This window comes from Benincasa hispida, chromosome 2 (assembly GCF_009727055.1).
Source record: "Benincasa hispida cultivar B227 chromosome 2, ASM972705v1, whole genome shotgun sequence".
Classification (NCBI taxonomy): Eukaryota; Viridiplantae; Streptophyta; class Magnoliopsida; order Cucurbitales; family Cucurbitaceae; genus Benincasa; species Benincasa hispida.
The window spans coordinates 20,939,970-20,965,340 of NC_052350.1; the positions used below are offsets into that span (position 1 = coordinate 20,939,970).

At 34.1% G+C, this 25,371-nt stretch overlaps 2 protein-coding genes across 8 annotated transcripts in view; both read left to right on the forward strand.

Annotated features, from left to right (window-relative positions):
* LOC120070623 (N-alpha-acetyltransferase 35, NatC auxiliary subunit) overlaps nucleotides 1–13,568 on the forward strand; it is a 15,831-nt gene extending 2,263 nt beyond the window's left edge. The window contains exons 3-16 of one of the 5 annotated variants that reach the window (XM_039022437.1): nucleotides 1,949–2,104; nucleotides 5,092–5,259; nucleotides 5,535–5,685; nucleotides 6,051–6,130; nucleotides 7,705–7,977; nucleotides 8,052–8,195; nucleotides 9,051–9,185; nucleotides 9,464–9,562; nucleotides 10,096–10,152; nucleotides 11,142–11,346; nucleotides 11,604–11,719; nucleotides 12,576–12,644; nucleotides 12,928–13,026; nucleotides 13,111–13,568. In XM_039022437.1, the coding sequence (XP_038878365.1) occupies nucleotides 1,949–2,104; nucleotides 5,092–5,259; nucleotides 5,535–5,685; nucleotides 6,051–6,130; nucleotides 7,705–7,977; nucleotides 8,052–8,195; nucleotides 9,051–9,185; nucleotides 9,464–9,562; nucleotides 10,096–10,152; nucleotides 11,142–11,346; nucleotides 11,604–11,719; nucleotides 12,576–12,644; nucleotides 12,928–13,026; nucleotides 13,111–13,350 (1,992 nt within the window). In that variant the 3' untranslated portion in view covers nucleotides 13,351–13,568. Of the gene's footprint in view, nucleotides 1–1,945; nucleotides 2,105–5,091; nucleotides 5,260–5,534; nucleotides 5,686–6,050; nucleotides 6,131–7,704; nucleotides 7,978–8,051; nucleotides 8,196–9,050; nucleotides 9,186–9,463; nucleotides 9,563–10,095; nucleotides 10,153–11,141; nucleotides 11,347–11,603; nucleotides 11,720–12,575; nucleotides 12,645–12,927; nucleotides 13,027–13,110 lie in introns of all 5 variants that reach the window. The other 4 variants (XM_039022439.1, XM_039022440.1, XM_039022441.1 and 1 more) reach the window with 4 other exon arrangements.
* Nucleotides 13,569–18,290: 4,722 nt separating this feature from the next.
* On the forward strand, nucleotides 18,291–24,579 carry LOC120071370 (putative clathrin assembly protein At5g35200). Of its 3 annotated transcripts, none has more exons than XM_039023615.1 (16): nucleotides 18,291–18,446; nucleotides 19,053–19,164; nucleotides 19,242–19,311; nucleotides 19,489–19,586; nucleotides 20,149–20,290; nucleotides 20,378–20,478; nucleotides 21,600–21,683; nucleotides 21,837–21,887; nucleotides 21,987–22,052; nucleotides 22,128–22,193; nucleotides 22,287–22,367; nucleotides 22,456–22,533; nucleotides 22,716–22,886; nucleotides 23,123–23,201; nucleotides 23,438–23,556; nucleotides 23,777–24,579. In XM_039023615.1, the coding sequence occupies exons 2-16, from the start codon at nucleotides 19,066–19,068 to the stop codon at nucleotides 24,137–24,139; spliced, it is 1,668 nt and encodes a 555-aa protein (XP_038879543.1). In that variant the 5' UTR covers nucleotides 18,291–18,446; nucleotides 19,053–19,065; the 3' UTR covers nucleotides 24,140–24,579. The 3 variants fall into 3 exon arrangements, with proteins under 3 accessions (XP_038879543.1, XP_038879541.1, XP_038879544.1); XM_039023613.1 differs by having other exon boundaries at nucleotides 18,294–18,446; nucleotides 19,041–19,164; XM_039023616.1 differs by having other exon boundaries at nucleotides 18,294–18,446; nucleotides 19,041–19,164; nucleotides 22,719–22,886.
* The last annotated feature ends 792 nt before the right edge of the window (nucleotides 24,580–25,371 follow it).

Below are 25,371 nucleotides of genomic sequence, written 5' to 3' on the forward strand. Positions count from 1 at the left end.
AGATTTTGCAAGAATGGACTATTACCGATCAAGGAAGACGACAAAGAAAAAATATAGCAGTTGGTATAGGCAAGAAAATCAAATTTCCTCCCAAAAGCAATGTTAGAATTCTGATTCAAGTGATTCAGAAGAAGAATTCCAACATAATAATTTTGTCTGTACTCAATTTTCTCAAAGAATCCATCATTATCCACATTTGAAATTTGATTAGAGTGATTCTAGCGATTTCGATGAAGATTCTGATGCAGTTTGGAACGGAATAACAAGACGACATTATCAACAAAGAGCCGACGATCCAATCAAATTGGTTTCTCAAGAAATCGACGTAAGAATTGGGAGTTAGACGATTCAGAAAATGATTCAGAGTGTGAAAGAAATTATTATCACCAACACCAAAGAACTCCCATGAATTATTCCAGCACAGATTTAGAGGTTGAAATATTTTCAAGAAAACATAAATATTCAAATAAATACATTTATCAAGAGGACTTTCGAAAGAGAACGAATGAAATTTGGGTTCTTTTGGAAAAAATTCAAGAAAGGCATAATTATAATCTTCAAGATTTTTTAAGAAACCATAAAGAATCACATTTAGTCCCTCAAAAAGATCAAGAACTCATCCAAATGGGTCGTGAAATTGTGCAAAAAATGAACGAAGTAGAAGAAAAGAAAAAAAATCAATTGAAGATGAGTTGAATATGAAACGTAGAAAGATCGAAGAGGAGCTAGCGTTGGAAGAAGAAAAAAACAATGGGACTAACACGAAGGTTGCTCAATTTGAACTAGATGATGAGGAACTATTAAGTATTAATCGATGAAATCAACGAAGGTGTTGAAGAAGATGAAGCCATTGCAAAGAATGTGTCCATTTAGTCAGATCAATTAACTGAGCCACACAACCAACCACAATTACCTCCACTGCAAGAGAATAGAGCAGAAATTAGCCTTGACCCCCAAGAAAGACAATAAGAGAATCAACAACACCTATGGTATGTAAAAAATGTCCAAGATTTATCAAGAATTGTTAAAGAACAACTAAGATCAAGGTTATATTAGAGGAAATATTGGGAGGATGTGAATTCTTTAAGTGTGGAAGAAAAAGATACTCATGGGCAGCCTAATTCGAAGAAAATTGAAAATCTTTTTCTTTCATTCCTTGAGGAGTTTGCATATATTTTAACAAAGGATTTAACAAATGATTTTTTAAGCAACTTAATTCTTGGGTTCATTGATGATAGTGTTGATGAAAATAATTTTCCCTTTCAAATATCAAATATTTGATATATTGACATGACTCGTGAAAATTGGTTGTTATTGGTGCCCGGTATTCAAAGATGCGTCCGTTCGAGTGGCTTATTTTTTTTTTAAAAAAATTTATCTTCATTTTTGTTTTAAACTCGAGGATGAGTTTTGTTTTGTTTTTTTTTTTTTTTTTTTTTTGGAGAGATAGAATGATGTACTAGGATCAGGATAAGTTAGGGTATTATGGTCAAATCCTTAATTGATTAGGATTGGGATTAGTTTCCATGATTGATCAGAATTAGGATTAGTTTCCTTGGTTTATCAGGATTAGGATTAGTTTCTTTGACTAATTAGGATTATGATTAGTTTCTTTAATTAATTAGAATTAGGATTAGTTTGCTTTCTAATTCTCATAAACAGAGAGATTATCTTCTTGTATTGACAACTTTCGATTCATAATAAAGACTTTGATTTTATTATTGGAGATTTCTCTTCTTTTATCTCCTAGGCTACATTACCTAGATATTAGGAAATCCTCAAGTTCAAACCCCTTGTATTGGTGGTGCATGCTTGGAGTCCCCTACTTCCAACAAGTTGCCTTTTGGGATTGTGGAGCTATTTTCATTTTATACTATTTCTCCTGCTTTACTTTTTCTCCCACTATACCCACGTCTTGCTGATTGTTTTGAATTTTCCTTTTTAGTAGATAATGGATCCAAAAATGGATTCGGGTATGATATGTAAGTACTATTCTGTTGACGAAGCTATTGAGAATGGTGCTGCTCCAATTCCTCTGAGCTTTGATAGAACGGTTGATGTTCAGTGCACTATTGATATCATGGACCATCTCCTATCTTGTGAGGTATTCCTTTTTTCAATATGCTTATTATAACTAATTTTTAATTCGAAATAGAGATATTATTTTACAATTTATTGCATTAGATTGCCTTGGTTGTTTTGAGAATTGTGCATCCAGTGCCTGACGTCCCTATAAGAATTCTTGTACATATGAAGAGACTCCAGGGAGTATGCCTTCCCGCCCTCTCTCTTTATTATTTTTTTAAAATTATTATCTTTATTGTTTTTAATCTTGGAGACGAGTGTGGTTCTCTACTCTGATGATTGTTATGAAAATTGTTCTAATTTGTATTTGACAGGTTATTTCCTTCTTTCTACATAAAACACACTGTTTGGGAAAAGCATACTAGTGACGCTGACTTCTTTAAACAGGATTATTTGTATTGAGCCATTTGGGTTATCATTTTGATGTACTTCTCATTAAGTAAATGAAGAGTATTTCTGTTTACCAAAAAAAAAAAAAAAAAACCCTCTCCATCTTTCACTCTTCCTCTCAAATGCAACTTCCAACAAAGATAGCTCCCATCCTGTAGGCCACAAGTCTTGGGCTGCAGCTCCTCAAGTCAGCCCCTTACTCTAAAATTTGATTGAAGCACCACTAGCGCTACACTGTAGGAACTTAGAGAGGATCAAACGCTGGAACAAGCTTAGCAATGTGAGACCATGAACTTGTTGGAAGAATAGCAGTGTGAATGTCCTTGTGTGAATTTTCCAATGAAGTCTGTCCCATTTTTTGCTAGCAATCACTTTATACCAAAGAGAATTAGGTTTCCAAGGAAACATCCTTAACCTATGCAATGAAGAACAATGTTTTTCTGTTTCGTATTTCCATATTCCCAGTGTGTAAACGTTCATTCATACGAGGGAGAAGGACCACTCTCCATCTAACGGAATGACTACCCTTTGGTCCCTAAAGCTAAGGGTTTTAGACCCATCTGGCGATCTTGGATTCAGGGGTTGGCTCATTTTTTTATTTATCTTAGTTGGGGATTGTTTGAGCTGTTCGCTGGATCATAGCTTATCAAAGGGTCTCATCGCTTTTCACCCTATTGGTAATGGTAACTCCTCCTTTGTCTTGAGTCATTTACAGTTTGCGGATGATTCTTTGCTTTTCTCTACAGCTGATAGAACTGCTTTGCAGCACCTTTTTGAGATTATTCATATTTTTTAATTTGCATCTGGGCTGTCTATTAATTTATCCAAAAGTGAATTGTTAGGAATAAATGTTTCTGATGCTGATATTGATTGGATAGTGACTTCATTTGGGTGTAAGCAAGGTCATTGGCCTGCCACCTATCTGGGTCTGCCTCTGGGAGGAATTCCTCTTTCATCTCAATTCTGGAATCCTATTGTTGAGAGAATGCAATAAAAGCTCCATAACTGGAAGTATGCATTCATATCAAAGGGTGGAAGGCATACTCTTATTCGGGCCACATTGTCTAGTTTGCCTACATGTTATTTATCCTTATTTGGAGCTCCAACTAAGGTTATAAATTGCTTGGACAAATTGATTCGGGACTTCTTTTGGGAAGGTGGCGATGGTGGGATGCATAATGTGAATTGGGAGACTATCCAACATCCTAAGTTAATGGGTGGCCGAATTTCCGTCACTGGAATTCAGCTCTTCTGGCCAAGTGGATTTGGCGGTTTTTACATGAACATAATGCTAAGTGGAGGAAGCTTATTGTGGCAAAGTATTACCTCCTAGTTGTATTTGGCCAAGTATTATTCACAGTCCTTCGAAATCACCTAGGCGGTTTATTTGTCAGACCATTACTCTTGTTGAATCTCGTACACAATGTTGCCTAGGTACAGGTTCCTCAATTTCTCTTTGGAAGGACCCTTTAAATTGTGGTGCCCTCTCGGTGTTTTTCCCCATATTATTTCATCTTGCTTGTTTCCCTGATATTAAGGTGGCTGATGTTTGGATTGCGGACTTGGAGGCTTGGGATTTACATCTTTGTAGGAATCTTACTGATCTTGGGACTTTAGAGTGGGCTTCCTTATCCCAGATGTTGTTCTTGGTCGGATTTCGTGTTTCACCGGATTCTTGAAAATGGACTATCGACCCTTCCTCATCTTTTTTTTGAATCTCTTATGGATGATTTGATTAACATTGCAGATCCTCCTGCAAAGGATCTATATTCTTCTATCTGGAAAGATCATTATCCTAAGAAAATAAAAATTTTCTTAAGGGAACTTAGCCTGGGTGTGGTCAATACTGCTGATCGTCTTCAACATTATATGCCTTTTATATCTAATCTCTCCATCTTGGTATGTTGTCAAAGTCACTCTGAGTCCCCTGCTCACTTGTTTATGCATTGCCCTTTCACCTCTCAATTTTGGCATATTATGCAGGATGCTTTTGAGATGTTTCTCTCTTTAAAAAGAAAAAAATTACTAACTTCTGTCTACCTCTTGATGCCTGAAAGAAGAATGTGAGGTTGGAGAGAGAACCATACTTTTTTCCCCAATAAAAGTGTATTTATTACTATTATTATCATCATTATTTTACTTTTTTTGTGGATAATGAATTTTATGGGTGATATTTGCAATTACTGTGTCTCTGAGTTTGAAGTGAAAATTTTCTTGAATATAGATAATGGAAATAAGATAGTAGATGGCAAGTAAATATAAGGCCCTTCGCCTGTTGATGCCATGTTTAATGGAGATAATATGATGCTATGTATAATGGAAATTTTATTTGATACACTCCCTAAGGTTCCTCGCTACTATTGAGGCTATGTTTAATGGTTGAGGAGTGTGGTCATGTTCCAAGTATACACTTTTACCAACCAATAGAAGTGAAGTACATCCAAGATGTAAGGCACAAAATATTTGCATAAGATTCATGCATATAAGACCCGACTTATATGCTTACTTCTTATAGGGTCTTATACTCTTATGACATTTAATTGTATCTTCTATTTAATTTTATACTTTTTAGGCCCCTCCATTAATGATTAACTAAGGTGTGACCTTGCACGACAGGCAACATGGCACAAGGGTCACTCATTGGCACAGACTGTCTTCTCATGCATTTATCTTTTGAGGCCTGATAGAACAAGTTCACATGCATTATTGCATTCCTATTGCAGTGTCATTCGTGCAACTTGCAAGGCAGTTATTGCAGTTGTTTCAGATGCACGAACACATGAAGTAAAGTATTCAAACAACTCTTCGACTCTACTTTTCTTCCTTTCAGTTTGAGGTCTCAATGGATTGTTCTTAAAGGATTTGTATTTTCGTTAAATATTTATTTTATGTCGTAATAATACGTGGGTGGGTTTACTAAATAAAGAAGAATTGAGAAATTAGTGCAATAAATTGAAGATACTTTATGGAATGCCTTTATCTTTCTAAGTGTGAAGTATCATCGCTTGCTATTTCCCCAAATTGCCTATAATCATCATCTCACCTTTTTTTTCTTTCAGGAAGAGGATCTTTTCATAATGGCATATGGTCTTCCTTTGAGTGGGGATGGAGATGACAAATGCTTATCAATGCTAAATGCTGTTGAAGAAACAATTTGCCGCCAATTGCGGGCTTGTAAATCCCCATTACTGAAAAATAGAGCACCAGAAGGCAATCTGCTCATTCCCTCATTCCCTCATTCCATGCCTAATAGTTTACTTTATTTAAAAGTCAAAGTGCTATATTTTGTTATATAGACCTGATCTACGTGTTTATGTGCCAACAGAAATATCTTTCTAGAAAGTTTATCATATTTTCCCATGAACATTAACTATGGGTTTGAACACATTTCTCCAAAGTGCTTTCACTTTTTCAATTGACCATTATGCTTGCCAATCCATGGTGGTTAAATCTCCCCCTATCATTTCAAGCTTCATGTCTTCATTATTTCTATTTTTCTCATTTCTATGGAACTTCATCTGCTTGTTAATTTAGGGATCTCAAATATTCTTTTTGAACTTGCCCTTTTCTTACAGATCTAGAGCCGTTACAAAGTACTTTCGATCTGGAAGAGCACTACTGTAGGGCTCTCTTATGTCGACTGCGCTTCCGTAAGGTCTTAGCCAGTGTATCCTATTGGTTACTTTTTCTTTGGATTGCTATCTTACACGTAACCTTAATTAATGCGTGCTTAAGTATCAGGTTGGCTTTTGAGCTGTTAATATATGATGTTCGTCTTCAAGATTTCTTTATCAGCAAGTATATTGACCACCTATAATAGTATTTTGATTGAATCGAACCCTTGTGTATCTTGTCAAGTTGGTGATTTTTATTTCACAAGTTAATATTGTCTATTACATAGGCTAATATGGGTATCTAATGCATGTAAATCTGGTAGAGTAGGAAAGTCAATGAACTTCTAAGACTAAGACCTTTACAAAAGGAATATAGAAAGATGTAGATGAATAACAGGAACTCATGTTTTCTGTAAAAGAAAGAAAGAAAGCAAGAACATCAGGCAAGGATATAGGACTGCAAATCATCATCATCATCATCATTTTTATGGGAAACGGATAATATCATAAGAAAGACTAAATTTAAAATAACAACCTAGAGGGCCTTAGGAATGAGTGGACCCCTAAAATGGAGGAGCAAAGCAGTTGCAGAACTTCCAACCCAGTGCTATTTCATGACAATCTGTCATTTAGTGTTACATTTTGTGTAATTGAAGATAATTTATGAAATGTACTATATCTTCCCGGTGGTGTACACTTCATTTTCAAGCTATTTTGTTTGAACCTATTATTATTGTTATTCTAAAAACAACTACTTTCGTTGAGAAAGAATAAAAGAATACAAGGGCATACAAAATAACCAGTCCACATAATGCTTCTTTAGAGATAGGGACTCCCATTAAGAATAATGTTGCCTAGCGGATAATTACAAAAGGTCTTCAAATGCGAAATCCAAAGAGAAACATGAAACTTCACCAAATACAGGAGATCACTAGGATCCCTTTCCACACCCCCTAAATACTCTGTTATTTCTCTCCCCCCAAGTATCCCATAATAGAGTGCACACCCATTGAGCCACAAGAAGCACCCCAGGGAGCCACAAGAACCTATTTTGTTTGAAGTGAACCTATTTCATGGCTATCATATTTATGATGCACTAATTCGGGTGACTGAATGCTTTGCAAGAAGTCATTTGTATTAGCTCTTCTCTACTTGTCAACTGGTCTTCTCCCCATTCATCTTCACCTCGTTTACATGCCATTATTGCATTGTGTTCATGGTCCAGTTCAGGTTTTCTGGGAAAGGGGGAAGGGGTTGGGGATAAACGAGTGCAGTCCATATGCAGTAGGAATTTCTTATTATGAAAGTTCCTTTATGAAATTTCTTATACACATGCATACTGTTGCAGAAGAATATGTGCAAGCTTTTAAATATGCTCAGTTCCTTCCTTATTAGCGACATGTTGTTGATCGTCTGTTCTCCTTTTCTCCTACTTTATACGATCTTGCTTCCCTTCGAAACTATTGAGATAGAAGTCATTTCTTAGTCTTGTTTATTACGAAAGTTTGTCTCCTTTTATCTTAAGTCATCACTTTAGCTCTAAATGTCTGCATTTAGTTTGTACTATTTATATTGTATAATCTGCTCTATTTTAACCTCTTTGCTTTTCTTTCAGCATTTTTACCATGTCCTTGCATGTATGAGGCGGCCTCAGGGCAGGGGTTTAGAGTTGGCAAGAAAACATATAGCTTCCTGTTTGTTGGAGCTAGACTTGATCCGCAATTCATCCACTTTTCTTAGCAATAATAGTTTTGGAATTAGCAAAGATGATTTGGAGGATATGACAACTGCTTCAGGTCGTCAACCACTAGGATTTGATTCTAGTTTGAATTGTAGATTGTCTGCCCCTACTCCACCACGTGCAATCAAACTACTAAGTTGGAAAAAGGTGAGAAAATTGGACCTATAATGTAGACTTAACCATAACCGTTTATCATATGACATGGTGTAGTTTCCTAGCAGGCATTAGATTATTTTGTGAAACTGCTTCATGACCTTGATAATATATGTTCGTATTCACTGGACCCATTTCTGGAAGGTGTTTTCCGCTTTGTGGTTCAGTTCCAGAAAAGTCATCCTGATTTGGTTGCTCGATCCCTCCTTCAGGTTTGTAACATTTGGTTCTTCTCTATTCCTCTATTGCATAGTTCATAATTGATGATTATGTACCCTTTTCCCTCGAAGAATTCAAGAGGGATTTAGGGGAGACTATTATTAATGAATGATAATTATTTATCTTGTTTCTTTGGTAATTTTGCTGTTATGATCCAATGGGCTGTTGGAAAGAACTGTATTGTTTGAAAGATGGGAAAAAAAAATTACTGCAAAAAGCTTTAACAGTAACAGTGTTGCTGCTAGGTTACCTAAATTCATCACAATAATAGGCTTGATATTGATTTGGAATTATTGAAATATAACCTTTCTTGTTCTTCTGACAAACACACGAGGTCTTGTAATGGACAAGATGATTTTAATTGTTTTTGACTTTTTAGCTTGATATCAAGTAGTGATAATCAGAAAGCTATGCATATGCTTGAAATATCAATTGTGCACTGTTGGGTGAACTGAAATTGTCCAGTCTTTTAACTTGCCTCAGCCATCTCAGAGAACCACTAGTGGAAAGTATTTCCCCTTCATAACTATGAGCTTGTTGCATTTTTCTTGTAGCCCTTTTCCCACATTTTAGTTGACTAAAGTGTTTCCCATTAGATCGTCCTTTTGAACCCTATGCATAATCTTGCAACTCAATTTGGTTGGAGCAAATAATTAATTTTTGTAGGCTGGGGGATGGTGTGGAAGGCCTGTCCATGACTTTCAGAGCTTTCAGTTTTTGTTAATGAGATTTCTCTTGCATTACTTAAAAACTATTCTAAGCTTCAAAGAAATAACTATACTAATTTAAGGTTTCTTGCTAATACGTGTATTATTTCTAAATTCTCAACTACAAAAGTTCTTGATCAGTTCCTTCTGGTTCAAGATGGAAAGCTCTATGGGAAGGATCCTTTATATGCAGTGATCACCAAAGCTGCAGGATTGCCAGAATCGGCCAAAAACCATGAAAATCAGAAGAACCAATACATTGTACAACTAGGACAGGTTTGGATGACAATTACTATGTTTTTTGTTTTTTTGTTTTTTTTGTCTAAACTTAATGTCCCATTAGCTGTTTTAAATGCCGGTTCAGTTCCAACACTTTTGAGTGGCTAAATGTTATAGCTCCATCATATATTTTTCTCCATTGTCATAATTTATGGTTTTTAAGATGCAACTTGTGTATGGAATGATGTTTACCTTATGGTGAGAACTGCGGCTGCACTGTTCTAATTTCTTGGATAATGCTTTTCTGAAGTGTCGTGTATCAACTGCAAATGCAGTTAGTGTTAAATTTGCTCAAGGTACTTTGCACAAATTCTGCATGGCAAAGACGCAAGCTTGGCAAGATATTACAGGACTGGCGTGTAATCTACATGCAGGTTTGTTCATTTCTCCTTTTAAGTTTTGAAACTTCTCCTCTGTTGGTTTTGCTTTCATACGAGTTTCTTAATAGTGTTAATCATTTATAATTATAGCAGCTCTAAGGGATTCATAATCTATTGAACCCTTTTTATTGGGAAAGGAGTGTGGGATAACTAAAGATTTATGTTTGAACAATGTTGTAAATTATAAAAGTTGAAAATTATACTTTATTAGCCTGATAAATTTTCAAATTCATGTCTTACATATTATTGGCCAAGGATGTGTTCAGTAATGCCTTAGGGATCAGTGTTATATAATGAAAACACTTCTTTTCCAAGAACTTCTAAAGGATATTCACAATATGCTTTTTGCAAAAGTGCAGGGGAATGTTTTTACAATTTCAAAAGAAAAAGTGATACGCAGCTATATAAAATGAAAAATTTGGAAGTGCTTTTATCTGATAAAACCTTGCTCCTTGAAGCTTGAAAGCACCCATGATGTATCTTAAGTTTTAACAATGGCTGATGTTCTATAAATGTTGTTTTGGCAGATGGAGATGGCTTTCAAAAAGGATTTCTCTGAAATCTTGAGCATATCAAATGGAGAGGTACGTTTCTACTTTCAATTATTTGTGTGTGAGTTAGCTATATCTCTGTCCTATTTTTAGCTTCATCGAAAGACCAATACCAGAAGTTTGATGAGAACCTGAAGATAACATTGAAATGATAAAAGAAATACAATACCCTAGCACTTCCAAGTTCCTAGGGGTTGGAGTCTCCCAAAGATTATTTTCCAATTTCTGTCACCTTCAACCCCACTGATAGTAGTACTCAAGTTTATATATCGATTATATTGGCAAAATGCCAAGGAAGCTCGAGATCTTCCTCTTCTTCTCAATGTTCAGTGAGCTACAAAACATATATGACAAAAGATAAAAAAGAACTACACCTCCTACCTCCTTTAAAAGGGAAAAACACAGCTAACAGAATTATCCTCAAGGGCCCACACAATCACAAAATTCCCACTCAAACGTAACAACTTTCTCATTCTCTACTAATTACATCATTTCGCCTACTTTGCCCTCCTCTCTTATGTTTCTTATTTCTTCGAGTATAGACCTTGATTGGGAGTCTATCATATACATCATTTATAACTTCTTGTCACCAGCCAACTCTCGAATGATGAATATGCCATCCTAGTATTCTAATATCTCTAATGTCAGCCTACTAATAATCCTTGCAAAGTTGTAGCATGTGGGTAGCATCGGGGAAGAATATTGCCATTTGCTGTGCATAGCCTTCTGTAAATAAATGTACTATAATTGATGTTGCAACGGATCCGTTAGTTTATCTATTGAAGTGAAAGCTTGATATTTACATAGATCCCAATGAAAACCTCTCTTGCTCTCAAGTGCATTCTGTTTTGAACTCTCGTAGTTTTAAATTTTTTGCTAGCCTAGCCATATTTTCTGCTGTTCACTTTTCACAATTTTATGCTAAGTTTATGTGCAAGTAATCAAATGACCCTTCAACGCCGTTCTCTTTGAATTTTTAACTGAGGGACACCATGTTGAAGGATAAATATTTGGTATTGCAGAATGCATGGATGAAGATTTTCCAACACATCCTCATTTGGGTAGAGGAGCAAACTTATTGGATTTCTTCGCGGTTCCTTGTCTTAGGTTTTGAATTAGAGCTGTACTCCCCCGGCGAGTACTGCATGGTATATTGGTACCTTTCTGTTGTTTTAATCAAGCTCGTGGAGAAAATACATCTGAGAGCATTGATGAGCAATGGAACTGGTGAGTGTGCAAACTTGGCTGCCATATGATAGGCACGATATTTATCATAATTTATCTAAATTAATGCCAAGAAATATCCTAGTGATAAAATTACTATTAAATTTATAGCGTTCTAAGGGACACGTTTGGAAAAAAATATGTGGACTAAATCTGCCATTTGTTGATTTTTCCTGTGTACTGTTATAGGGCCATTGAGCCATCTCAATTACATACATTATGGCTCTGATTTGATCTATTTCCATCTTATGTTCAAGCAGGTAAACGAAAAGGAAAGAAAAAAGGAGCCTCAAAAGATATTGGGAAAGATTTCCAAATTCCACCTGCAGTGTCATTTCTTCAGTGTCAAATATGTCTAGCTGAAGGGCTAGTAATGGTAATAATATTTCGCTCATTTTACTCTGACCAATCTCGGAATATTCCATATTCTCCATCAGTGAGCATGGAAAATGTCCTTCCAATTTCTTGCAGGTGCTTGAGATTACTTTGATTATAGAGTGGGCGTAGAGAACCAATAAATTTTTAGGTTAGGTCTATAGTTCAATATAATGTAGATCCTATTGGTTGGGTCAAGGTGGAGTTTGTCAAGACTCCTGAGAACAATCCACAAATTATGTGTCCAAAATTCTTCGGAGCCATGTAACTTGTACTTTTGTACTCTCTATCCAGTTGTTGACTGTTAAGGAGATTTGGCTTGGAGGCTACTCTCCAGCTGCAAGTGATCTTATTCTTATCTATGTAGCTGTAAAATAGGTTTTAGTTAGGGTTATTTGATAATGATCTGTTTTGTTTTTTACTTTAACATTGCAGAATGTTTTTAAACAAGTTTGTCTGTCGACAATAGAAAATACAAAAAAAAAAAATATGGCTTGCTATTTTAATTGGCATTCCTGTGTTACTCTTTAGGGCCTGTATTTTCACATAATGTTTTGTTTCTGGTCTCTTACTTTTCAGGAGCAAAAATATATTTGGTAGCCATTTTTCAAATTCAAAATGACAAAATTTTGATGATCTTATTTTTATGATTGAATTTTCAAATGGAGTTCATTTTTACTAGAAATATTTTAGAGAACAGTAAATAATTATGAAGTAAACTTCTGTTTCTTTTTAGTATAAAGGAGAAAAATAATAAATGATTATATAAGAGAAATAGTAAGAAATGAAAGCCAGAAATGGGAAATTGAAATGTTGCTCAATGTGCTGCAATAAATCAGTTTAATCAAATCTTTCAGATGCTCGCTGCTTTGAGGAACGAACATATGATTGCACAGAGTCCAAGCCCCTTCAATAGCGAGTATGAGGTAAGGGTTTTTCTTCAACTTTATTGTTAAGACTTCAAACTGTTTGCCGATTTTAACTTCAATTTCAAGCTTTCGTTCTTATATAAATCTTCATTTTCAAGATTAAATGAAGAGTATCAATAGCTTTCACCAGTTCAAGTACCAATGATTTGGGACTGGATTTAATAAAATATTTAGCCTTTAACTGATCAAAACTAAATTTTTGCTGTTCTTTTCAATCAAAGGTCTGATTGAATATTTTATTAAATTTAGTACAAGTTACAAATTGCATATTCCTCTGCAGAGATTCTCTCAACATTTTGAGCTTCTACAAAAGGCTTGCATTCCCGACAACATTACATTCGATTCATACGAGCAATCAACTTGCTTGGCTCGCATTTCTGTGGGTATTTTAAACTTAATGAAAGAAATGAAAACATGTACATTAATGTGTAAGAAACTCAACTCTCCCTTTTGTGTTCTATAGGACCTGGTTACATATAATTGCTTTAAGGATGCCCAGAAGATTGCAAAGGAATTGAAGAGTAGCTTCTCAAACGACCCCGAAAAGCTTGTTGAACTCCGAAGGATCGAGCAAGTCGCAGAGCACAACAGTGTTGCCTTGAACCTGATCCACAAGGTAGGGGGCCTTGATCCGTCGTTAAAGATTTCATTCGAGTTCAATCACCACCCATATTTTGGTACTGCTCTAGTTAAAAGATCTTGAAGCCTTTTCTCTATTGGTCTGTCCCGTTTTCGCTCATAAAGGTTACTTAGTCGGAGGTTTTGCAGCACAGAATGTTTTAAAGGTAATGAAGCCCAAGCCATCCTCCTTTGGCACCTTGAGCGAAATTTATGTATTCTTTAATCATTCCATTTTCTTTATCATTTGTAATTTTTACCCTTGTAAGGTAATAAAACATATAGTTTCAATTTTGATTTCAATATATATATATATATATTTTTAATAATAATAATAAAGCCAAGGTAGGGGGATGAAGTTTTGTTAAAAATCTTTGAATAAACAGGACTTTATTGCTAGGTGTATGAAGACTATAGTTCAATTATAATGATTTAAAATTTTTAAGTCAACTTGTTTATCATTTAAAATTAGCTGGATCATAATCTGGACACTTTTAGTTTAACCAAAAGTAACAGTGCATTAAAGATTTCCAACCTAGCCTTAAAAAATTCAAATCGATTTATCAAGTCAGGTACATCAAGAAGGCCTGAAGCTTAGCAATAAATTTTTTTTCATGGATAACATATTGTAAATATGCATTTTCAAATGTACCAAGAAATTTGAACTTTTATAAAAGTAACAAGTCAATATTCAATTCAGATTCACATAAAATATATAAACACAATAAGACAAGTCAAATTTATGCTATGCTTTTCCTTTTCAAAAAAGCTAAAAGTTGCAACATTTTTAACATATATCAAATTTCTGGTAAAGAAAAAAAAGGAGAGAGAATCCAAAATCATTTGTAAGGAATCTCATTATTACAAGAGTACTAATTTTACTATTTATTTTGTTTTGGTTCATTTTGACTTCCAAAATGATCGTTTTAGTCATTATATTTTTAATTTTGATTCATTTTGATCTCATACTTTTTGAATATATATTTTAATCCTTGTACTTTTAAAAAGTCAATATTTTGATTTCTTTAAAGACCAAAATGAGCCATATGAGAGTACAAGGATAATAAACTTTTAGAAGTCACTGAAATAAACGTTTAGAAATTACAAACATCAGAATGAAAAAAAACCAACGTAGTGTTTTATGCTATTTTCTCTAAAAAAAAAAAAGAAAAAAAAAAAGAAAAGAAGAATTCAATGTTAGAATAGACTCTCTGAGTCGAGTAAAATATAAGATATGAATTTGGTTAAAAAGAGGTAAATATTGTAGTCATAAACATGAGCATTTAAATAATGGAAAATTGTAATAAAATGTGAAATTAGGCATTTGTCGGTGGGGGGGTTTGTAATTTGTAGTTGAAGCGTGGGTGTGTTGTTGGAGATTGACATAATATTCGAACCGACGTTTGAATGTGTGAGGTGGATGAGCTGTCTTTAAGGACCATCTTATTCCTACACCAAAGCCTTCAATTCCCTCCTTTAATAAACTAAATAAAAACACCAACACAAACTGGAGGCCAGCATATTACATTATTTATTTATTTATATATAATTCAAAAGTACTCTTATTATTATTATTATTATAATAATAATAATAATAATAATAATAATAATAATAATGTTATTAATATTAAAATTAAAAAAGAGGAAAAAACTCATCTCTTTCTTGCTTGTTGGTCCAAAGCATCTGGATGATGCCCAGAAAAAAAAGACAATAACTGTATGGCCAAAAAAATCATTAATAATTTACAGCACATTTGATTATGAACTAAAGGACCCACCTACCCAGTTTACATTCTGGTTTGAGAAAGAAATTAGGTGAAATTACAAATTTAGCAAATTAAAATTTAGTTTATATAGCTTTTAGTTTTTAAAAATTAAAAATTAAACTTCGTAAGTAGTCTCTATTGTTAGAAGGTACTAACAAATTAAGTATGAGTCTGATTAGATATTTATGTGTCAATATGGGGGCTTTTATGTATTTAGCTGATTGTGTGGGTCATTTAGCAATTGGATGAAAAATGAGTTGCCAATTTGTAAAGATGTTGCACTAAAGTTTCAATTTCTCACTTTTTTTTTTTTAAACAAATTTCTAAAATACAAAAGAACACCTCATTAACACTACTTAGCAACTATTGTGAGTGGATTTTGATCATTATTTATGAGATTTTATCAAATTATAAAAATAAAGATCTAACTTTTAGATCTATACAGATAAAATTCATCATCATCTTCTTTTTTTTTTTTTAACCACAAAACTGCGATTATAAGTACTATTCGGTAGGCAAAATGATAACTGAAATTTGAAAACGAGTGAAAAATAATGTTGTATTTTTTAGATTTGTGTTTGATAGTAAATTTAGAAATTAGATTTTAGTACAAACAAATTTTTAAAATGTATTTGATAATATATTTATAACTATAAAACTAATGATATTTATTAACATATGAACATTTTTTTTTAGTAAAAAAATGTCAAAGGATTAAGGGGTCATGAGTTTAATTCATGATGGTTATCTACCTAGGATTTAATATCTTATAAGTTTTCTTGACACCCAAAGGTTGTAGGATCAGACGATTTGTCCCGTGAAATTAGTCGAGGTGCACGTAAGTTGATCCCCACACTTATGAATATAAAAAAAATACTTATAAATATTTTTATATTATTATTTTTTAATAATTATGACTTTGCAATATCATATAATTTATAATACATCACATNATAAAAAAAATACTTATAAATATTTTTATATTATTATTTTTTAATAATTATGACTTTGCAATATCATATAATTTATAATACATCACATAATACATATTCTAATTAAAAACTTCTTTTTTACATAATTATACATTTTTTAAATCTAAAATCTAGATACACCGAAAATATAGAACAAAGTTTAAATTGCCTATCAAACAAACCCTAATTTATCCCAAAAAAAAATAGTCCTTAATTCATACTCGTGCAAATACATACGAAAACTTATGTGCTTTCGAATAATCGTTGGTATAAAATTGACATATTTTTGTAATTTTTCTTTCATATACATCCAACCATGAAACAGTGGTAATTGATCACATGATGTGGTTTATATTGATAATTTTTCAAAAGGTTTTAAGATCCCATAATCTAAGAGAGCATTTGGGGAAAGAAGTTAGTTAGTTATTATAGGCATAGTTTATTATAATTGGGTTATAATAGTTTGTGTTTGAGGTAGATTATTTTAGTTTGAATTATAATAGTATGTGTTTGAGATGTAAACTATTTTAGTCATCAAGAAATAGTAAACACCGTAATAAATAATAAAAAAATGATAAATGTAAAATAATAAACATGATAACGATAATAAATGAGAGCTTTGTAATAATATTGACGATAGTTAATTGAGAGTTTTAAAATTAAAATAGTATTTACCATATAATTATTATAATATTAGGATCCTTTAAAGGGTCTATGAGAATGTTGAGTGATGAGTCAAATTCAAGGCTGTGCTGTCTTTAGCTAAGTTTTGTTTTTGTTTTCTCTAATTTTTAAGCAAACTTTCCTTTCAAAAACTTAGTTCGATGGATCGAAGCTTTGTCGGTACATTTTAAGCATTTCTGTACAGGCCCACCGCCATTGGAATTCCATTCCCATCATTTACATAAATTAACGTTTTAACAATTTAGCATCTTGTTTTAAATTTTGTTTAAATATCCAATTCTATCACTCAGTATATTTTGTTGAACCTGAACTATTATTCATTAATTTCTTTATGCTATTCATTTTCTATCAATATTATAATATTGTATACTTTAGATTAGGAAGGTAGATGTTTATTCAGTCACTTATTTATGAATGAAACTCCTTTTGATATTGAATCGAATACACTCTAATGCTTAAATTAGTATAAGAAATATTTAATTCGAGAAGCATTCAAAATATTGCTTACCCTTTGAGGTGGAGAAAATGAAACTATTTATAGAATCCATTATTTGACATTTGTTTGAGATATGTACAATATCGAATATGTCATCGTAGGTATAGTCTCTAAGACTGTAGAGTTTTCAACTAGCAAGCTTGGTGCGGTTATTATGCCTTTAGAGATATGAATGAACTCGGTTAGGCCATCCTAACAGTCGATATTTTGACTATTTGTTTAGAAACGTGTAGACTTTCAAGCAAATTCATGTGATATCCTTAGTTGGGATGTGTTTAAGATTTTATTTAGCCTGAATAATTATATTGATCAAGAGTTGTGACCCTACATCTATGTGATTTTTGTTAAAGAAAATTCAATTGTTTTAATGAATTATCTTCGATTTAAAAGAATGTTTTGAACTTAAGTATTTGATTGACACCTAATTACAATAGCAGTTGCGAATATAGTAATTAAGCTTAGAGTATTAGTAGATACAATACAATATGTAAAAAAAATTGTAGATACATCAAAATTTAGATTAAGCTATAGGAGTCTATCAAGGATGAACTATATTACTGATAGTAGTCTATCAACGATAAACTATATTGCTGATAGGAGTCTATCAACATAGAGTCTATCAAATTTTTTTATATTTACAATTTTTTTAAAAATATTGTCATATATTTAATTATTTGTCTTGAAAATATTATTTGTTGCAATTACCCTTAATTATGATCTTAGTATTAAAACCATTTTTTATTTTTTAAGGAAAAAAAAACTATCAAAACCCTTTTTGAAATGACCACTAGTATAATCATCCATGATTAAATATCAAACATCATATATTAATAAGCATATTAGCTTAAAAAGGAAATTCAACTAGTCCTAGTAAGTCAAATATTTTATTAATCTTTATTCTAAAGTCGTGGATGACAGATCATCACCTTTGTCAACACGTGGCAAGATCTCAAGATAGGATGCAAGAACTAGAGAGAGCGCGTAATAGAAGAATCTTTCCCATTTTAACTTCGGCGTACAAATTCTTACAATTCCGTATTTTTCTGACAGCAAAGATTATAAGAGACAGATTTAAAGAAAAAAAAAATATAATTATTAAATTTAAAAAGTAGATAAAAAAAAATTAATACTTAAAAAAAAATGGTTAAAGCTCTGTAACACGCCGACGACCACCATATAGAGAGCTTCACATTTTCGACTTTTCTTTGGTTGCAGACTAACCTCCGATCGTCCCCGTCTTCTCTCTTTCTCGATTCAGTTTGAGGTATATCGAGTTCTTTGATCTTTTATTTGTTTCTGATTTTGTGTTTCTCAACTCAGCTCCAACTGTGGATTCGGTTTTGTGTTGCGTTGAATCGTACTCTACTTGATTAGATCTTTCTATTCAATCTAGTTTATGTTTGATTTTCCTAATATATCGTTGTTACGGCACAGTTTTGGGTTAGGTTTAGTGCAATCTATGTCGTTCAGTTCGATTCCAACCTTTCCCTTTTGAGCTTATTGACGTTTCAATCTGTGTCTTCTATGACAGTAAATGTATATTTATTTGATGAATTCATGCTGTATCTTTAGAAATAATTGTTTTGAGATTTGAGTTTTTACTTTTTTAATTCGGTTTTTTGAAATTTTGCTTTACCTGCCGGAATTTTAACTTTTTGTGTGTCGGCGAAAAGATTGCTGATGGACGGATTTTTTTTATTACCCTGACGGATTTCTATTTGCTTTAGTGGTGCCTTTGAATTGGCAGATCAATTGATGAATCGTGCTGTTAATTATTTATGAAGATTTATGCATAATGCATATGTATAGTTTTTGTTTGCGCAAGGCGAACCATATCAAATTACTGAATTTGCTGTAGGTTTATTAACAGCGAGGGAGAGAGAATGTCAGGTGGGGGTACACAGAACAGCTTTAGAAAAGCACTGGGAGCCCTGAAGGATACTACCACAGTTTCATTAGCTAAAGTTAACAGTGATTATAAGGTACTGTAAGTCCTACTCTCATTGCTTTCTCAATAGCCAGGATCTATCTCACGATCTTGGCGTGGTGTTGAATTCAGGAGTTAGACATTGCTATAGTTAAGTCAACAAATCACGTTGAACGTCCTGCTAAGGAAAAACATATCCGAGGTGTGTTCATTGACGCCCTTCTCAAGATAGTTATATTCTTGTACAATTGAATGTGTCTTCACACTTTCTTCATCTGAACTTTACATTTTTATTTGACAATATGGTTCTTTATCTGGTGTTATACGATAATAGAAATCATAATCTTACAATAAGAGATGGTTTTGGACTTCTTTGCAGCTATATTCGCAGCCATTTCAGCTACGAGGCCTAGAGCTGATGTTGCATATTGCATTCATGCTCTGGCAAGAAGATTATCTAAGACACATAATTGGGCAGTAAGTCTTCATGTTTTCCCGTCATAAGCATTACAAATCTGCATTCTTTGCAAGTCAACTGCTATTAAAAGAATTATATATCTTCCTGTTTCAAAGTTCTACTAGAATGTTTAATTTTTTATAGCTTTTTGAGATTACATCAGCTGTATTACTGTGCATGCTAGTGCTGGTAAATGTCACATTTGACATTGCAGTCTATTACTTCAACTCTGTCACTCTTTGCAAAGTCTTAGGGAAAGTAAAATAAATACAGGCACCTCTATCTGTTGTGGCGTGAAATTGAGGGTGTCTAGTTAATACCAAGAAAGTGTTCCTCTGACTAGGGCTGATAATCACTTATCTTGCAACTCCAACAAATCTGTAACATTAGTATAGAAACTGTTATTTAGAATAGTGTTAATCAGACTGCTTTATGTAAGATACACAAGTAACATTTGCAGGCCACAGTTTGTTCATTATATATTTCAAATTTAGATGGCTTGGGTTTAGATTTCATCTCCAATTAAGATTTGTAGTGCTTGATTATTAAATTTGTTTAACGGATTCTGATTTCATTGTGTAGGTTGCATTAAAAACTTTGGTTGTTATCCATCGTGCTTTGAGGGAAGTGGACCCCACATTTCATGAAGAACTCATTAACTATGGCAGGAGAAGAAACCACATGCTTAATTTATCGCATTTTAAAGATGATTCCAGTGCTAATGGTACATCCTCTAAGGCACTAGAGTTGAAAAAGATAATTTAAAAAGAATGAAAATCTCAATCTAAAACTTTTCATGTGCTGCATGTAGCATGGGATTATTCTGCTTGGGTACGTTCATATGCCTTGTTTTTGGAGGAGAGGTTGGAATGTTTCCGTGTGCTGAAGTATGATGTTGAGACAGATCGTGCGGTAAGGATATACTTTCTTTAATTGGTTAACTATCAATTTTATTTTCATTTCATCTTTTAATTTTCTTTCTAGGAGATTAAAATTCTACTTCCTTCCCCAGTTGGTACATGCTCCAACTCGTTTTTATCAAAAACATATAAGACTTCTTTCTTCTTATTTTTAATTTTTAATAAAAACAAATATTATTACTTCAAGAATAATATAAAAGCGGAAGAGGGAACCTCCTATATGAATAATCACAAAGCACTCTTCACGTGTACTTGCCTATTAAAAGATGACTAATCACGAAAAGCCTTAGAAAGATTATATCATAGGGAGACCCAGAAAATGATTTTCTTAAAGTCTCTTGTGGTGTTGAAAATGTTGCCTCAAAAGCATCCCTGTGCCTCTCCACCCAATTTGCCCAAAAAACTGCTGCCACCACAAGTCTCCTTAAGGTCTTCCTCTCTCCGACGGAAAAAGGGCAGTTTGCATAAGAAAATCACCAGTACTGCAATGGTGGCACCAACAGCCATTCATTGTTTGAAAACGAAGGTGAACAAAGTAGTAGCAAAAGAGCACAAGGAAGAAAGTTGGTCCAGGGTTTCATGTTCCTTGTGAGATAGAAAGCACAAAGAAGGGATTAAGGAAATTCTTCCTTTTCTTTCTTTTTTTTGAAACAAATACTCTCCAAGATATAGATTTGTGATGGAAAAGAGTCCGAGAAAGGAATTAACTTCCTTCAAAACCTTCATTTCCAAATAAATCTTTCAATATCCTTTGGATGGCTTTGGATTTGTCAAATGGTATGATTGACCAAAGAGGACAAAGAAGAAAAGGCACTGGAAGTATCATGGCTCCAAACTCTCCCAGTTTCCCTGTCCACAGGATCAGATGCTTCTAATGAGAGACATACCTGCAACCTTTCCTTTATGGTTCCTTTTAAAGCCCAAGTCCCTAGAAGATAAATAACGAGACCAAGCTTGCTTGAACCTCATCTTGAGTTCAGAGAGTATAGAGCGTCGGAAGTTTCCTCGAGAGGCCTGTCACCAATATGCTGCATCTTATTGCTGTGTGGGTTTCATAATTGAGAATGATGTTTCAGCTACATTGAGTTAATAATTTTATGGATAATGATGCAGAGAACCAAAGATCTAGGCACTGCTGAGTTGCTTGAGCAGTTGCCAGCATTACAAGAGCTTCTGTATCGGGTACTTGGTTGTCAGGTAATTCATAACCCTATATTTGGGTAAACGTCATTATCTCCCAGTGAGTAGGTTTTTATTACTGAAAATAATATGATGTGTGGTTTTTTATTTTTAAATAGAAAAAGTTCCAGGAGTTCATTATTTATTAAACAATTTTTTACTTCGCTGCAGCCACAAGGAGCCGCAGTTCATAACTTTGTAATTCAGCTGGCCCTTTCATTGGTAGGAATCTCTTCTTATGATCTTGCATGCCCATTGAAAAAGCTTTACTTGTTTGCAGGGTTGATCCTTCTCATTCTCATGTCTTTTACCTTTTTGTAGGTTGTTTCTGAAAGCGTCAAAATTTATCAGGCCATCAGTGATGGTACAGTCAATTTAGTTGACAAGGTAAGAATTGATCTGATTGTCTGATAAGATTGATTGAAATGCAAAAACTGAAACTAACATGGTCTAAATATTCAGTTTTTTGAGATGCAACGCCAAGATGCAATGAAAGCCCTGGATATTTACAGGAGGGCTGGCCAGCAGGTACTGGCACCGAGCTTGCCGTTTTCATCAACCATAGTAGTGCACAAGATAAAAGTTTATAGACATGGTGCATAACTTTCTCCATTTTTGCAGGCAGAGAGGCTTTCCGAATTCTATGAAGTTTGTAAAAGTCTTGATATTGCGCGTGGTGAGAAGTTTATAAAGATTGAACAGGTATGTTTTCCTCCCTCTGCTATCTGTCTTTTCAATGTTTTCCCCTATAAGAGTACTAAGTTCTGTGTCTACTTTGCCCATTTTGAAGCCCCCTGCATCATTTTTACAAGCCATGGAAGAATATGTAAGAGAAGCTCCACGGGTTTCAACAGTTCGTAAGGAACAGGTCAGCTTGTCTCTATCTCTCCCCTTTTTTTTGTTCCCCTGTTTACTATTTGTCTTTCATTCATTGCTCCTTTTTTTGCTTTCCCATTTTGTTTGCTCTCTGCGCCCTCATATAATCAGTTAATTCCAATATGTTCTATTAAAATTCACCTGAACTCTTTTTCTTACATCATAATAAACAAGCAGGTTGCTGATAATAAACTGGCTGCCCCTAAAGAAGTTTTGGCTATCGAGTACAAGAAGGAACCAGCAGTGCAAGTGGAACAAACAGTGGCACCTCCACCAGCCCCGTCTCCCCCACCACCTGAACCAGTTAAAGTAGAACCAGTCGTGACTGAACAACCTGACTTGTTGGTAAGCTTCTTTTGTTAGCTAATCTACTCCCAATATTAGTAGATTATGACGTACTAACATTTCAAATAAACAAACACTAAAGTGTCCATTATTAAGTAAATAAAACTAATCCATTATTAAGTAAATAAAACTAACCTATACATATTACAAATATATTTTTTTTCCCAAAAAAATGAATTTATATTATCATTTTTCTAGAAATACATTGTCTGAGATAATTATCTGTTTTTGGTTAGGGTTTGAACGATCCTGTACCCGAGACTACTTCCAATTTAGATGAGAAGAATTCTCTGGCGTTGGCTATTGTCCCAGTTGGTAGTTCTCTTCTTTCGTTCTGCATTTTCTTTAAAGTTCATTAGTAATAGAAAACCATTCATATATGTTCAGGAGAATCCAAATTTGAAGTGATTATGTTTCAATTATTTTTTGAAGTTGTATTTAAAAGTCAGTAAAGAAATGGTGAACTTTAAAATTTTAAGCTTGTGTATGGTAATTGGAATTAGTATACACGTGGAGTCAGCTGAATGTAATTTTACTTTTTGTGATCTCAGCCGATCAAAAGACCACCACTGCTCCAAGCCAAGTTAATGGTACTGCAACTACAGGCTGGGAATTGGCACTCGTTATGGCACCAAGCTCAAACGAAAATGTAGCTGCTACAAGCAAATTGGTACTTATCTTATCCACTAAACATAAAATTTTGACTGCATATTGGATGTGTATACTAGTGATGTAAATCAGTAACATTTCTGGACTTGCATTCTATCATTTCATCTAAATATGTCCAGAAAACCATTAATCTTCTACTGCTCTGACTTCTAAACAACGTTCCATTCTCTCTTTGCCCAATTTTTTATGATCTAATATTTTCTTTGAACTGATTTCCAAAGGCCGGAGGGTTGGACTTGCTTACATTAGACAGCTTATATGATGATGCAATCAGAAGAAACAATCAGAACGTGAGTTACAATCCATGGGAGCCAGTCCCAGTGCATGGTGCCATGATGCAACAACAGCCAATCCACGATCCCTTTTTTGCCTCGACTGCGGTGGCTGCACCTCATTCAGTACAAATGGCAGCTATGGCCAACCAGCAGCAAGCTTTCATGTTTCAGCAGCAGCAGCAGCAGATGATGATGACGACCCCTCCACCACAACAGTCAAATCCTTTTGGAAATCCTCATGGGACCAACGCCTACCACTACGGTCCGGGTATGCCCGTTCATACTTCCAATCCATATGGTCTCATTTAACATCATTCAAAGAGTTTACTCTGATAGGAATGTTAATGATCAATCATTCTTGGATTGGGGACTGCTAAATATCAAGTATACAGATGTACAATATGTTGTGTATGTGCAGTAGTTTAAGTTTAGCTTAGCTAGGATGAGATTCTTTTGATAATAACTAGTGAGACAGGGCTTTGATTGATTATTTGTGTCATGAGAGATGGTAATAATGTTTTAGATACTTGGCAAAATTGTTAGCAACCTGCTTCACTATTGTGAAGGATTAAGCAGGAAATTTTAAGATTTTTTTTTTTGCTTTTTGTTTTGTTTTGTTTTTTTTTTTTTTTTGCTTTTGTCTTTTTCCCCTCTCTTTAAGTAGGCTGTTCCTTCTTTCTTATTCATGTAGGACTCTGTAAAATCAATATGTAGCAAATTTATTTAAAACCTACGTTGTTATTTATCCTCAAGGAATTGTTCTGGATTGTCATCTTATGCCCCGGAATATTCATATCGTTCTCGGCAAACATTGCAATAACCAAAAATAAAAAATAAAAAATAAAAAAATAAAAAAATAAAAAAATAAAAAAATAAAAAAGGAAAAAATGATAAAAGACAAGAGAGAAGGTCTTTATGATTCTCATTAAGGGAGTGTTTGGCTCACCAACATGAGTTGAGTTGATATAATATACAACTCATTGTTTGGCCCACAAACTTTAAATGTTGGTGGAGTTGAGTTAGTATAATTTACCAATTCATCTCAACTCTCCTTTCTTTCCATGTTTTCAGTGGTTCCACGATCAGTGTCACATTTTGAGAACTAACTCCGGACTCTGGCAACGATCTTTGATGAAAACTCCGGCAACCAACTCCGGAGTCATCAACCATCGATCGCAACTCCGACGACTAATTTTGGGTTTCGACAACCACCTTCGAGGACAATTCCGCCAACAAAATCTGGACTCCGACAACCACCTCCGATGACAGCTCCAGCAACCAATTTCAAGCTTCGACAAAATTCGTGTGACCAACTCTGACAACCAATTCTGGCCTCTGACAACCACCTCTGGTGATCCAACTTTGACGACCACCTTCGCACTACCAACTCTGACAACCAATTGGTTCTATCTCCGACAACCACCTTTGTAGGTTCCGACAACCACTTTTGACTATAAATTCTGATGAAAATCATCTTCGATGATCACCGTTGAGCAAGCAACTTCGACTACCAACTCGAGGCTTCGACAACCATCTTCGTC

What these genes read in the sequence shown, in the direction of transcription:
- LOC120071370 (XM_039023615.1), top strand. Translation starts at nt 19,066, where the DNA reads ATGTCAGGTGGGGGTACACAGAACAGCTTTAGAAAAGCACTGGGAGCC. An exon ending in TAAGGAAAAACATATCCGAG is followed by an intron (nt 19,312 to 19,488) that starts GTGTGTTCATTG and finishes ACTTCTTTGCAG; the next exon opens with CTATATTCGCAGCCATTTCA. An exon ending in TAGCTGCTACAAGCAAATTG is followed by an intron (nt 23,557 to 23,776) that starts GTACTTATCTTA and finishes TGATTTCCAAAG; the next exon opens with GCCGGAGGGTTGGACTTGCT.